This window comes from Myotis davidii, unplaced genomic scaffold (assembly GCF_000327345.1).
Source record: "Myotis davidii unplaced genomic scaffold, ASM32734v1 scaffold591, whole genome shotgun sequence".
NCBI classification, from domain to species: domain Eukaryota; kingdom Metazoa; phylum Chordata; class Mammalia; order Chiroptera; family Vespertilionidae; genus Myotis; species Myotis davidii.
This window is the reverse complement of record NW_006284340.1, coordinates 3,859,194-3,874,854: the sequence shown is the minus strand read 5'-3', so window position 1 is coordinate 3,874,854 and position 15,661 is coordinate 3,859,194. Positions and strand designations below refer to the sequence as shown.

Below are 15,661 nucleotides of genomic sequence, written 5' to 3'. Positions count from 1 at the left end.
GGTCCCAGATTGGAGAGGGTGCAGGCTGGGCTGAGGGACACCCTCCCTGCCCAGTGCATGAATTTTGTGCACTGGGCCTCTACTATGCTATAAAACATAATGAGAGGAGTAGCATTATTTTATATTTTTTGCAAAGTTTTACAATATCTGACTTACAAGACAGCTGAATTCTCACTTCTGCATTCAACTTACTGAAATATATTGTTTGGGTGGAAGTATACAAAGAAAACCCAGCCTCTCTTTATTTGGAAAAGGCAGGACTCTATCTCTTGGAAGGACCTCAGTGATGCTCAGGGATTCTTGGACCACACTTGAGGACTGCTACTCTAGACTGACTCACACATTGATTCTTCTCCTCAGAAGGAAAATAGAACCTGAGCATTTTGTGGAGGGTTCCACAGAAAATCTTCTAGTTCCTGCTGGGCAAGAAAAGAATTTATTTCATACTTCACTGGTCACCCAGAGGAAGCACGGTTCTAGAACTCTGGAAGGAGGAATGCAGACTTGGAAAAGACCATGGGAGAGAACATAACCTGTCCTTTTAGGATCACATTTATTTCGCTCTAAGATGTAATATGTGATGCTGACTAAAGCTCTGAGGGGGAAGATCTAGAAGCCCCGAATAATCAATTCTATGGACTTGAGGTTCACCTGAATGTTCCTTTCAGCACTTGTCCAGAAGCCACTTCCTTGGAATGGTTGTTGTAACCAAAGAACATCTCCCCAAAAAGTGTCTGGTTCATGGGAAGCTCCCTGCTTTCCCCACAGTCGCCTCCCTCTGGGCAGGTCTCCGAGACAAGTTGGCAAGAGCGTCCATCCACACCCAGTTTGTAATCCTCAATGCACCTGACACAGTGGAAAACTCGAGATGTTAGTCCATCAACGAGCTATGCAGTCAACTCAACCCAATTGGTTGGGAGGAAATGCCTTTGGGAGTGTGTTGAGTAGCTGGAGATGGTGAATATCCCAATGTGATTTTTGTCACAACTCAATTTCTTAAGCCTGTAAACCAAGTCTCCTTCCACAATGTGATCACGATGAACCTCTCACCTTACCTTTGCAGATAAATGCTTTCAGAGCTTTGGAGTACTGTCCTGTACTCCTTTAAGTATCTGATTTCCCAAATAGTTCAAGAGATAAGCTTGTAAATGAGTTAACACATTTAAAATCCAAGATATTTTGGAGCCTTTCTCCGGAACCATCTATATGGCCAGATTCTGCTTTGTTTAGAGGGTAAGTAGGCAGAGAAAAAAAAAAATGACACTGTACTTAAGAAATTAATGACCTTCTAAATCTGGTCCTGTGACAAGTCACTAAGAAATTAGGAAGATTGATCATCTTCCGGCTGTGTTCTGTTAGAATGTATCCAAACACAAGGTCTACCCATATTAACTCCCCCTCCAATTAAACTAAATAGCAGCTAGGTCATGGAGTGCGGCACCTCCTCGACGCCCTCCCCATTAAGCGTGTCCAGTTACTCTAATGGAAGGGCAACACTGATGCTGCCAAATATGGGTCAATGACCCAAAAGTCATTAACTGGACCGTATTTGTAGTTATATTGAGAAGACTATAATTTGTTAGTCAAGTAAGAATTCTTTTGATAAAGCTGTCACATAAAAAGCATATTGATTTAATATGAAGTACACAGATTTTGAATTTGTGGGTATTCGTGGCATTAAAACACATCTTTTATTACTACCTACAGTAACTATTGTAATAAGATAAAGACTCTGTTCTATGTAGAGGAACAAATAATCATAGTTTTAAGTGGTTAGAAGCAATATTGTAATGGCAATGACACTACCCTTTACAGGTGACCTTGAGCCAGTTTATTAAACCCTCTGAGCTTCAGTTTCCACATCTGCAAAAGGGGGGGAAGCAGCAGCTGCTTCTCTGGGTTGTTGAGAAGACAGACAATGAAACTCAAGAACTTCTGTTGTGTTAGCATATAACAGGTCCTCGTCAAATGTTTCCATCATTATTATTAGCAGAGGCACAAATGTGGCTCATGTGAATGGCCTTGAACTAGCTCCCCCCATTTACCATTTATATATTTGTGTGAACAAGTGTGACCAGAGCTCAGACTTGGTCATTAGATAAGAATCTCAAACCAAGGACGTGTCAGGCTATAGTGGCTTGGAGAATGCTGCATACACACGTGTATTGAATTCTGATTGAAACAGGGAAGGAGTCCAGTTAGGGAGCTACTGCATTAGTCCAGGGAACAGATGTAATTCCAGACCCACAAAGGACTCTAAGGTACCAATCTAGGTCTGGGACAAGACAGTGAGGTGACTCTATCCTTGAGCTGTATCATAGTATTTCTATAAAGAATATTGAAGCTGGCCAGTTCCCTCAGACCACTTTGAGCATCTGGCCAATTCCCCTCCATAGGACCCCGTATCCCCTATTTTCTGTGCTCATCACTGTGTGTCCCACTGGGAACACCTTTGAGGGCAGAGATCAGGTTTCATATCCTGCGATCTCCTATATTTAACAACTAACTCAGTTCTCTGCACAAACTAGTTGCTCAAATATATGTTTATGAAATAAATAAAGCTATACAACTTTGGCTGAACTTACCTCTATTAACTGAGGTGGGTCAACCATAATGATAACATTATAGAGACATGAAGATTTAGATCAAGCTTCCATTTATGAAATGGGATTTTATAAGAAACTGAATTGAAAATTGCTCGGTTGCAAAGAAATAAAATAAAATGAAATACAATAAAATAACGTTACTATTCCATCAAATAACCTTTTCATGATTATTAGCAATAATCTAGCATAGCTTTATTATTATAAACATTGATTTTCATTGCAAGCCTATTAGATTGTGAGATCCTTGAGGGCAAGAACTACACGTCTTTCATCTTTGCAGCCAGGGACCAGCATGGTTGGTGGCATAAAAGAAGCAAGCTCCCTGACAGGCAGAAAAAGGGTGGGGAGGGAGAGGAAAGGAGAGGGAAGGAAGGAAAGGGAGAAGGAAGGAGAGGACATGACAGACAAGCAAACTAGGGTTGTGTAAGAATGGGCCAAGACCTGGCACAGTGGCGCAGGTGGTTGGAGTGTCACCCTGTACACCAAAACGGTTGAAGGTTTGAATCCCCATTAGGACACATACCTAAGTTGTGAATTTGATTCCAGGTCAGGATGCATATGTGAGGCAACTGATTGATGTCTCTCTCTTACATCGATTTTTCTCTGCCTCTGTCTCTCTCTCTCTAAAATCAATAATAAACATATCTTCAGGTGCGGATTTTTAAAAAAATGGGCCAAATTTATATAACATAAAAATATCTTTAAATATAATTTTAGTCAGTGGTATAAATTACAATTTTAAAGGAGCTACAGAAATCCTTTAAAACCAGGAGGGCCTGAATGCTAATCTTAATCTTCCCAATCACCAATTCCCCAGTCCTGAGGGAGTCACTTACCCTCACTGTGCCTTAATTTTCACATCTGTGAAATGGGGAGGCATTGCCTGCCCTGTCCTCCCAAACAAAATGAGCTGATCCACAGTCAAGGGCTCTTTACGTGGTGGAATTCCTCTGTCTGAGGGAGGGCAGCTGCACAAAATGCTGGGACTTTGGAGATAGAATTTAATTATGTCTCACTCCTCCTCTTCTCTGATAGTTTAGTTTCACACAATCTTTCCCAAGCTTTGGACCATTGAAAGGTTGTCACAAAACACCTAATTAATAGTTCCACAAAAGATGGTTGGAAAATTCCAGTGTAAGCAGGAAATGACTGTGGCATTTTCCTTGTCTACAGGGGTAGGACCCAACTTTCTCTAAGGGTCCTCGCAACTCTGACTATAAAAGGGCTCCTCTTGGTCAGCTGGCATGCCTCAGTGGTTGAGTATCATTGGAGGTCATGGTTTGATTCCCTATAAGAGCAAATACCTGGGTTGTAGGCTCAATTCCCGGAGTGGGGCGTGCAGAAGGCAGCCTATCTATGATTCTCTCTCATCACTGATGTTTCTATCTTTCTCTCCCTCTCCCTTCCTCTCAGAAATCAGTAAGAATATACTTAATTTTTTTTTTTTAAGGACTGTTATTCCAGTCATGCGGGCTCTTTTCTCAGAACCTACAGGCTGGCCTAGGGTGACCAGCTTATTCAGATATTTTTTAAATTGGGTTTAGCACTAAAGTCCCCCATCCCAGCAAACCGGTTGGCCTCATGGGAAGCTCAACTCACCCACAGAACATGAGGATGTTGTACAAGGCGGGGTCGTCCTGGAAGGGTGCCACCTGCTGGAGACACAGCTGCTCACAGCCGCCATTGAAGCCGTCGGAGCAGTCCACCCCAATGTGGCGGTCATAGCAGCCAGAACTATCCTTCATGGGGCTGAGTCCGGAAGGGCACTGGCACAATCAGAAAGCATCCACACAGGTGGGTGAATCAGGGGGTGGGTTCTCTCGAAACTGGCATGTAGCTGCTATTTTATCTGGAGTGTGACCCTTATTTTAACACTCACCTTGAAACCATTAACGTTGTCAAATAATGTAAAATTCCCCACTACGCTGGACTATGTTTAAAAGCAAGGGACCTTTTGACATCTTGCTTCTTCTCTCTGGGCACAGACCACACACATTTGCATTAAAGCCAATTCCTCCAAAAAGGCTGGAAGGGAGCATTGTAACAAGACAGAGGAGGTGTGCTGGCCTCCCAACTGGGCCTGGGGTTGGCAGAAACATGGACATGATGGGCCAGAATTAAAATGCATTAACAGAGATTCCTTTGGGCTGGGGCAAGGGAGTGTTGCTGTTTGGATTTAGTATCAATAGGACTTTTCTAAAAAGTGTCTAAAGCACTTTGTCAACATTGATACCAGACACCAGTGTTGGAGGGAATGGAAGGAGACAGGGCGTCCAGACAGGAGGAGAAAGTGGACTTCTTCTGACCTTGGAGGGAGGTTTGACTGCTTTCCTTGTGGGAGTGGCCATACTCATGGCCTTTCCTGAGGAAGGACACCCCTGTGGAAGACACACAGACGTGAGCGCCCGTACGTGTTTCCTTTGGGTTTGGACTGTATGCATCCCAGTGCCCTGGGTACTGTTAATGTGGGACATGAGCTTTTCTGCATTGTCATGCCCTCAATAACCACCCCCAAGAGTTATAGCAAATGAGAGAAGCCAGGAACCATGTCAGCCAGAATCTGGGCGACATGGTGAGCAGTAGGAAGTTCACATGGCATCCATCTTACTCACTGAACATCCCCTTGAGGTAAGCAGGGTGACCATCCCCATTTTATACATTAAGAAACACAGCACAGAGAGCTTAACTTCCCAAAAGTCACACTGCTGGTCATGGCAGGACCACTGGTAGTCCATGACTTAGTTGCTCCATCTTTGGCTTACATCCCAATTAGCCTCTCACACAACAGTCACCCTTGACCACTTACTGGGACCCCCGGCTATGCTACGTGCTTTAGGTACTTCACCTCATAACGCCATGTATTATCCTCATTTTAAAAGATGTGGAAAGCACTAACACAGCCAATTAATGCAGGGACATCTCACTGCACTGGACTCCATCTAGAAGTCAATGGCTACACTTTGCCATCCTGCTTCTGTCTGTGCACCAAATCCTGCACATGTGCATTACAGCTGATTCTCCCCAACATGCTGGAAGGGTGTAGATCACTTGCCTAGAGCGAGGCGGTGAATATGGGGCAGAGTTGGGGTCTGTCTAGATCTGACTTGCTTTTAATGGCTGTGCTGTCAGCTACCCAACACACTTCTTCAAAACCAAAACCAAACCAAAAACAACTTTCAAAACTCAGAGAAACAGTATTAAACACCTCCTCTCTGTCCTGTCACCTGGCTGCCTCTTCTTCCCCACTGCCAATTACCTTGGCCCAGTAGTGGGACTGTGGCAGGTGCGCCTCTAAACCCACCCCCCCCTCCTCCCTGCTTCCCACTGGAAGATCACAGCAGGATGTGCACTGTTTGCTGACACTGATTCCGCAATTTCCCAAACAAACGGGCCCCCTGTGGGCCTTCCAGGCTCCCAGCCCGGTCCATCCCTTTTCCCCCTCCAAAGACAGCTGGAGTGCCGGAAGGTGACAGCATTTAAGGAAGTTTCCAAGGGCTGCCTCGTGCTGGGCAAACCGAGATGCTCCAGATGATGGTAAACAAGCAAATGAGGCAGCTGAGGATTGCACCCCACATTTTGTTAGCCCCCCACCCATCCGCTTCCTTGGCCATCCAGCTGCTAAGCCAGATGTGCTACCAGAAGGGAGCTGGCATCACCCTGTGAGGCAGCCCAGGCACAAATGTGGATCTTGAAACACAGAAGTTTGATTGGAATTAAATGGGCTGCACTGGTTGCCATGAGCTCTTTTTTTTTTCTATAAAGCTTGAGAAACATCATCAGAGTGGAGATAAAGCCAGTCCTGTCATTTCACCTCACATGCTTTCAATCCTTGGACCAGCTAGCTGTTTCAGTCACCACCAGGGCTCCCATCTCCTCAATTACCTCCTTTTCCCCAAATGCTCCATTAAGCATGGTTTCAGGCAAAGACTTCACCAAATGAAACTCAAGCAGGCTTTATTCCAGAACTCCAAAATCGGGTACATCCACACCTTGTGTGGCCCTGGTGTCTAGATGACATTGGTGTGTCAAGTGGGACCACCTGGTATTTACACTTTCTTAGGAGATTTGAAGAGAAGACAGAGTTAGCTACTTTGGAGTTTTCTTTTCTTATGAGCAAAGCTAAAAATAACAGCTCTCGGGAATTAAGCAATTCTACATGCAGGACAATCTATGTATATTCAATCCCAATAACACAGGTAGACCCGTTTTCTGGTTTTCTTCAGAGGGCAAACAAACTCAGAAAGATTAAGTAATCACTTGGTTAAGGCCACAGAGGTGGGAATCAGATTTTTGACCTAAATCTGTCAGGCCCCAAAGCTCATGTGTGTCCCTTCCACTCTGCCATATAGCTTCCCAAGTATGAGAAAACCTGGGTTTCTTGGAACCCCTAAAGAAATATAGTCAATGTGTTGACAAAGTAAATCAATCCTGTAGATTTGTTCGTCTGGTTGTTTTAAGCAACTCCTGGAGTACATTCTGAAATCATTTATGGATTTGTATCTTTAGCCTAATATTCATATTCTCTCTCTCTCTCTCTCTCTCTCTCTCTCTCTCTCTCTCTTCCTTCACACACACACACACACACACATTATGGTGTATATATTTATAGGACGAAACACTGCAAACTGCCCAGAGCCATGACCTTGAAGACAAGGCAAGATCCTCAATCTCTGAAAAAGATGCAATTATCTTTACTTCAGTATAACTTACTTGGGCTGCAGTTCAGAGGAAAACATTTTTGAAATTATTCCCAGAAAAGAAAAAAGAAAAAAAAAGAGCTGAAACCAAAGACACAGTTTTCTTTTTAACTCTTACTGAACCAGAGCCCTCACTTCCCAAGAAGGCTAATCATTCAAATTTCTCATGGTGTGAGTTTGTTTTTACCTAAATGTGCCTTGTGCTATTGTATTCACATGCATTTTGGGTTCCTCAAAATCTACATATAAATACAAAGACACTGCAGGCGCCACACCATGCCCTCTTCCTAGAAGTGTCTGAGCCAGAGGCCAGCCGCCAGGAGAGAAATCCTGCCTCCACAAGGAAGGAGCTCTTTCCTCTTTGCAAGTGCTGGCCATTCTCTTCCTTGGCATGTGGACAATCCCTCCACTTATTCCTTGAAAGAGGACTGTTTGCTCAGGAGGGAGCCCCAAGGTCACACACTAACTCTCACTGCACAGGTTCCATTAAGCAGTCCCAGAGCCTTTATAAACCACAGGCTCCACAAGAAAGTTCTCTCTATTATGGCAATAGCCCTCCCCCATCAAGAAGGTCTAATAAATGAACTGCAATTTCAGTGACCCCTAAAATATACAAGGTTAATCATCTTTCATGAGATGTTCATGGCTTTTTGACTTATTACTTGTCTGAGGCATAATTTGCTAATGAGTTTAAAATGATTTTCTCCATTCAACTGCTTTTCTTCCCCGTCTTTCCCTTCTTTTTCTACCAGTGGTTTCGGAGTTGATTAATCACTCAAGAATCTAGTCAAATGTCGCCAAGCCTAAGACATGCGCACCTGATGCAGATTATGAGCTGGGTGTTATGGGCAGAGAGCATGAATGATGGACGCAGGGGCATGTTTGGGGCTCTGGGAGAAGAGGAAGAAGAGGAACCCCTTCCTGTATCTAAGCCTGCCTCGCCTTACCTGGGGGACTCAGAATAATTCCTACTCAAAACAGGTTCTCTTTTCCTACATGTCACTTTTATTTCTTTCATAAATAGCAATTCCCGAAACTTTCATGAGTCTGACTTGGAAGCCTATGGTATGCAGGACTTCTCCAAAGGGGAAAAGTTGGAAGGAATTAAATGTGAGTTTCAGCTTCCAGCCCCTGAATTGCTAAAAGTCTCTGACTCGCACTCTTCTGCTTTCCATCCTACAAAGAGGAAAAGGGAGGGTCATCTGTAATGAGCTCTGCACAACTGTGCTCCAGGAGAAGTGAAATGACATATTTGGTGGGAAACCACTGTGGACAGCATGTGGACAGAAGGGCGGCGGGGTCACTGTGTAATTCAAAGCTCATTAGAGCATAATGATCTGGCAGCGAAGGTCATGTGTCCAACACGAGAAAGCTGGACGGCCGACCTCTTGCTTTCCAAGGCCACAGTCCCTCGCCTAAGCACATGCAGACATGTCACAAAGCAAAGGCATCTGGGGGCCACTTTAAGGGTAAGTGTGAAGATGAGGAAGGAGCAGTACAGAGTGGGCTTTCCACTGTATTTGCGCATTGGAAAGCATTTCAAAACTTTATTTTATTGATTTTAGAGAGAGAGAGAGAGAGACAGACACTGGTATGTTGTTCTACTTATCTATGCATTCATTGGTTGATTTTTGTATGTGCCCTGTCTGGAGATCAAACCCACAACCTTGGTGGATGGAGATGATGCTCTAACCCGTGGTCAGCAAACTGCGGCTTGGCAAACCGAGGCTCGCGAGCCACATGCGGCTCTTTGGCCCCTTGAGTGTGGCTTTTGAACAAAATACCAGCTCTTCCACTAAATACCGACGACTTCTGCGCATGGGCCACAAAGTTTCAATCGCACTGTATGTGCACGCCCACACGTGGTATTTTGTGGAAGAGCCACACTCAAGAGGCCAAAGAGCCACATGTGGCTCACGAGCCACGGTTTGCCGACCACGGCTCTAACCAACTGAGCTACCTGGCCAGAGATCTGAACTTTCAAGCAAAGTTTTATATTAATTTTTAATAGGTGGGCTTGATATGAATAAAAATGCCCTGTTATAGCCGGGAATGGCTGGACTACAATCCTGCCTACCGAGTCTGCTCCAATCCATACTGCCATCTCTGAGTGGTGGCCCCCAAGGTTGTCTGCAACCTTGTAAACGTGCCACCTTATATTTGAAAGAGTGGTTTTGCATATTAAGTTAAGACTTTTGAGATGGGAGATTAATCTGGATTACCCAGGTGAGCCTGATGTGATCACAAGAGTCCTTAAAAGTGGTAAGAAGCACAGAACAGAAGAGAGAGAGGACTGCAGAAGAGTGGTCAGAAAAATGCAACGGCACAGCTTTCAGGATGAAAGAAGGGGCCATTAGCCAAAAAGAGGTGGGCGGCCTCCAAAGCTAGAAAAGGAAAGGCAATGGTTTGCCCCCTAGAGCCTTCCAAAAGGAACACGGCCCCACTGGAACCTTGAATCTAGCCCAGCGAGACCCATGTTGGATTCGCACTACAGAGCTGCAAGATATAGATGGGTGTTGTTTTACGCCACTAAACCTCCAGTAATTTGTTGCAGCAGCAATAGGACACTAATACAGTAACTTTGCAGAACCCCAATGGGCTCCACAGACAGAGAATAAATGCTCTTGTGCCTTTTAGGCAGGACCCAGTTATTAGCAGTGAGAACCCTTCCAAAGGGTCAGCAAGCTCTACGTTTGGAGAATGTTCTGGTTTGGAAAAGAGTAGCTGTGGCTTGTATAGGTGTGTGCCTTTCACAGGGATCTGTTTCCTGTCCTCAGAGACCATATAAACATCAGGGCAATTAACTGGGTAGCAACTAACCTGTGGGAGCCCATGCAGAACTGAGAAACATGTTGGCAGCTGAGGTGGACCAGCCCCACCTGTCTGCCTTGCGTTCAACAGGAGGATATGAAGTACACACTGTCTCTTCCCACATCTTTTCTCCTTTCCCAGGTTCCTGAAGGGTCAGTGTATTCCTAGTTCATCCTCTCTTTCTCTTTTTATAAAATACTAGAGGCCTGGTGCACGAATTCGTGCATGGTTGGGGTCCGGCTGGCCTGCCCCGTTTGGAGCCCCATCACACTGGGCCAGCTGGGGGGAGGGGCCAATCAGAGGCCGGGCTGGGCAGGGGCCATGGATGGTTGGCTGGCCCCACCCCGCCCCTAGTCGAACTCCCAGATGAACTCCTGGTCAAACTCCCGGTCAAGGGGACAATTTGCATATTAGCCTTTTATTATATTGGACTACAGGCCCAGTGCACGAATTCATGCACGGGTGGGGCCCCTTGGCCTGGCCTGTGAGATGGGCTGAAAAGGGCTCTCTGACATCCCCCCAGGGGTTCCGGACTGCAAGAGGGCCGGGGAGGGATGAGGAGGTTGGCCAGCTGGGGAGGAACTGCGGGAGGGCTCCAGGGCTTGTCTGGCCCATTTTGCTCAGTTCTGATCAGCTGGGCCCCAGCAGCAAGCTAACCTACCAGCTGGAGCGTCTGCCCCCTGGCAGTCAGTGCTCATCATAGTGAGCAGTTGAGCAGCCTTAGCAAATCATTAGTATATTACTCTTTGATTGGTTGAACGGATGACCAGACACTTAGCATATTAGGCTTTATTATATAGGATGCCCTTCAGCTCAGGGCCCAAAGAACGGAATGTCAGGGTTTCTGTGAGAGGAGAAATGCAGCTGTACAGCTGATGGTGTTGTCCCTGGTCCACTTCCAGAGGACATGGGACCACTCTGCTACACAGCAGGGTTTGAGGAAGGTGTGGATGCCCAGGAGAGTCAGGGCAGCTCAAAGTCAAATTCCTAATATACTTCTCTGCAGGGGTACAAGAAACAGGATGCAGCACATCACCTCTCAACCCACCAATCCACCTGCATCTGGGACCATGTGCTTCAGAACCAATGGAAAACATTCAATTGACAGACCTACCAGTTGGTTTGGCCTCACCTCCCTCCAAGAGCCATGTGGACCAGTGACTTCAAAGTATTATGCTAATACCAAGCCCTGGCACAATTGGATGACTTTCTGCAGTGGCTCCAATTGTTATTACAAATGCATATTCATCAGAACTATTCCTGTTAGCTCTGTCTCACAGATCAGTGTTAAAAGTACAAGAATACATCAGCACAGCTCCATGCCAAGTAAAGGGGCTAGGATCACCAACAGAAGGCTTTTGACAAGCAAATCCTTAGGGGCTCAGGAAAGGGGCAGAGCAGTGGGAAGGCATGGAGTCTATCCGCATGTATGTGTGTGAGTGCGTGAGCATGCACGAACCCATATGGGGCTGGCATGGAAGTGGGGATGCAAAGGATGTTCAAAAATGTGCACAAACTTAGAGTGACCCAAGAGAATAATGTAAAATGATAAGTTGAAATCTGGATGACGAAGACATGCAGGCTCAATAGTAAAAAATATTTTTTTAAAAAAGTGTCTCAGCTGGAACTCCATTACAGTGAAATTATCTCCTGAGGGACCCAGTTGGGAAGCTCACTGCCCAAACAGCAGAAAGTGGACCAGCCACAGCGAGGGGGACATGGACTGACCTCCTGGCTGCCTTCAAAAGACTTGGCCCAAAGAGCATTTTTCTTTGTACTTTTCCTGATAGTCCAATCTCTTAACTTTCCCCTCCCTTTGAGGAACCTGCCAAGTTCTCTGCCTACCTGCCCCTTAGCTGTCTTTCTTCCCCTTTTCCTGTCTTCATTATCTCTCCCTCCTCAGGTAAGTCAGGCCCTTGTCAACTGCTGCCTAATCTGTGAAAGCCAGGGAGCCCCAGGCCAGAGTGAGCCCCACCTGGATTCCAGGTTCATACCCATCTTTGATGAGAATGGCTCCCTGAACAGAGCAGGTGCTCAAAGATGGGGAAGAGGAGGGTGTGAACACTGAAATCGGCCCAGCATCCTCACAGCTTGCTCCGGCTTTGGGTCCCCTGACAAGAGCACAACTGTCAGACGTGGAAGCAAGACGAGACACCACATCCTCCCCAGAGATGGAAGCTCTGGCCCTGCCCTGGAAACACCACAGGGCTATATGTCTCAATGAATCATCTTCCCTCTCCTTCATCCCTGGCTTTCCTGCCTTCTTTCTCCACCGCTCCCCCTCTCTGAGAGGACTGCATCATTCTGCCCTTAAAAGAAGAAAGTGCTGGAAACAGATAGTAGTGTTGATGGGCATGAAAATGACAATATAAAAGCACCAGCAGCTGATGGCTCACTCTGCCCCACCTCCATTTGCCTGTGTGGTTCAATCAGTCTTCCTATCCATGGCATGGGAGATACCCCAGTCCACTCTAGCCCAAATAGTCTTCCTAGTTCATAGCATCACATATTTTATAGGTATCCAAAGTCTATATAGGTAATAACAACTCCTTTCCCCAGGTAGGAGTTCATTGCGATGGTCTCAAAAGGAACATATTTTTATTTTTTCTATACCATTCTTGGCTTATTTTATATAGGTAGATTTTTCCTAAAATTCCCTATTACAATCAGTGTGATTTGAGTCTTAAACGAAGGTAGTTTTTTTCCCCTAGAATTTCTTATTAAATACAGTCTATTTCCTGTAAGAGTCAATATCATACTATTAGCAGTTAATTAGTTCTCAAATTGTTTGGGGGTATTCCTTACCAACTAGACTGCAAGACTGGAAAGAAAGAATCATGGTATATAATTCAGGAGATTTCCCTTGGATAGCTACAGGTCATCCATAGGTGCGCCATAAATACTCCTTGGCTTATTGACTGGTGATTAGCATCTCATCTCTGTCAGGAGGAGATTCATAATTTAGACTAGATGGCAGCTACAATGAGGAAGAAGCAGTCTCGACCCTTTCTTTTAGTCATAGTGTATTTTCATCTGTATATCTGCATTGTGTCTTATCCTGTGCCCTCTCCCCATTACAAGCTCGATAGGCCAGACCTACCACACAACCAGTAGAGTCCAGCTTGCGATCTGAGATGCAACGGAAGTTCTTACTGCAGCCCCCATTGTCCTTGCTGCAGTCCCGCACTGGCCCGAAGGAGTCAAGGAGCACCTCCAAGCTGTCGAAGGAGGACGAGGTCATCAGTTCCTCTCTGTGGGGAGAACACAGGGACATGGGAGGCGTCAAAAGGACTCCAGGTGCCACAAGTAGCATCACAATCCATGGTTCTACCTGGCCAGCCAGATCATGTCTTACTCCCTCATAAAAATTCGAGATCAACCATGCTCTGAGCCTTGAGCTAACAAATTACAGACATTCTCCATATCTGGGAGCTGAGCCAACCCTGAAAGGCCTGGTCAAAGAAAGTTTCATCTTGGGCTAGGAAATTAACATGTTATCCCGTCAGTCCTTAGAGGACCTGAGATGTGCTTACAAATTCTGCTTTTATGTCTTCTCCCTGTGCCTGAGCCTTGGGGTGTGCAATGCTGACCCAGATAGAGGAGATCCTGTGTAGAAGGAACGTAAAGGCAGCCGCCAAGTTCTCTTTACAGTTTGTCAGGATTCCTTTCCCAGGGTCCTGGACATGAAGGTGGTTTCTCCCTCAGTCTCTCCAGCCAAGAATGGGCCTCAGCACCTGGAGGCTGGACTCACCTGACCTCCACTGCATCTTCCATCACCGTCATGTCCGTCTTACACTTTGCTGACGGGTTGATGGCCAGTTCGGCTGGTGGGATCACAAAGCTCTTGCTGAGGGGCAGCCACATGCCCTCGCCCAGGGTGTAGGTGAATCTGCAGGGACAGCCACCACCAGGGGGTTAGGACATGGTTACCACCACCCCTGGGAGGACCTGGCATCCATTGCCAGCAAGCTTCCCTCTCAGCCTCCGCAGAAAGGACAAGTGATTGCCACTTTGTGGATGAGCTGCCTGAGTCTGAGGGAGGCGGCGAGGCCCATTCTTGCTCACATGTCCAGACAGTTGGAGAACTGATCATGGCACCCACTCACCAGCTGTGAGAGTGGTTTTTATCAAGTCATACGAAAGCATGTTCCAGTTTCCTTCAGATTTGAAGCTGGGCGTCCCCTATCTTAAGTCAGATATAATTGGAAGAATTTTAATTGAAGAGACATTCCAGCCTCCCAATACCCCCATCCCTCAGTTTGCACATGCGCAGGGGTAGCAATGGGGTCTCTCTGTGCCCAGCAGAATGCTACCCAGGAAAAGGAGGGAGGACAGCTCCCTTTTTCTGGCTTCTGTGTGATGGGAACGCTGGAACCAGGAGACAGGGAGAAGGGAAGGGGGATGAAGGATACTGGCCCAGATGTATCCTTAGCACTCCTCCCCACACCCTCAGCTAATGGCCTTAACCCTGGGGAGACAGGGAAGATTTGGTGGTGTGTGTTTTTATTCTCATAACAAGGGCTAAATGGAATAAAAGAATCAATCAGCATTTCAAGGGAGAGCTTAAAGAGACCATGAGTGATTATTTGTTTATTTATTCATTCATTCATTTTATTTCAAAGGCATTCAAATGCTCTCTGTTCACAGTCAAAAATAGTCTATGGGATAAAAGCCAGTGTGGGTGGGATATCACAAGGCAGTGGCAGTCTGGTGTTGCCATCCAACTCAATGTGCAGGGAGGAACAAGGAAGGATGCATATGATTAAACAGAATCCGGCACAGGCTCCATCAGCATGCTGGTCACAGAGGACCATCTCAGAATCCTACTCCTTCTCTCTCCTAACCCAGTGCACCTTTCTATTCTCTCTGGGCTGTCTGAGAGCTAGGAGACCAGATGGGTGACTTGAGATATTTGGGGAGGAATGTTGTCCTCTCTAGGATGCTGGTCATGAGAATGCCCACTGACCAAGTCTCAGGAGTTGCAAGCAGCCATGAGATTTCACTCACTTCCTGAATGGCAGCTCTGGGCACAAGAGCAGCTCTAAGAAGAGAAAACAGGTGCCCCAGAGAGAGGCAAGTGGGAAGCGGCCAGGATTTGGGAGACTTCCTCTCCCCATCTACTCTCTTACCCTTAGTCCCCTATCCAAAGACCTGCTAGGCAAACACCTGCATTAAAGAGCCCAGAAGTATCAGAAGAGCTTGTTGATCTGAAGGAGGCACTCAACCCTTCCCATCCATAGGAAAGAGAGGCAAGAGCTGGGCTAGGTGTGTGTAGGCGGGGTCCACACCAGATGTGGGAAGCCCATTGCTGGGGGACAGAGGAGGAGACCCACCACTTCACCCTTCTCTAAGCAGCTGGTAAAACTGAAGGCATGGCAGCCCCTTTACACACATGCACACACACGTCTACTGGCAAAATTAAGGAAACCATATTCAGGGCAAGTCATTGTCCCAAGGTACCTAGGATCTGGGACTTAAGGATAAATGTGTGTTGGAGGTAACAGTGTGCAAGATTTGCGTTCACTTTGCATTTAGTACTGAATATTC

General features: G+C 46.2%; 1 protein-coding gene across 1 annotated transcript in view; it reads right to left on the bottom strand.

The window, feature by feature from the left end:
- ASTN1 (astrotactin 1) overlaps positions 1 to 15,661 on the bottom strand; it is a 299,182-nt gene that overhangs the window by 63,594 nt on the left and 219,927 nt on the right. Inside the window, exons 11-14 of the mRNA XM_006754536.2 lie at positions 13,866 to 14,003; positions 13,215 to 13,365; positions 4,206 to 4,372; positions 652 to 846 (exon numbers count right to left, since the gene is read on the bottom strand). Coding sequence (XP_006754599.1) covers positions 652 to 846; positions 4,206 to 4,372; positions 13,215 to 13,365; positions 13,866 to 14,003 — 651 coding nt within the window. The remainder of the gene's footprint in view (positions 1 to 651; positions 847 to 4,205; positions 4,373 to 13,214; positions 13,366 to 13,865; positions 14,004 to 15,661) is intronic.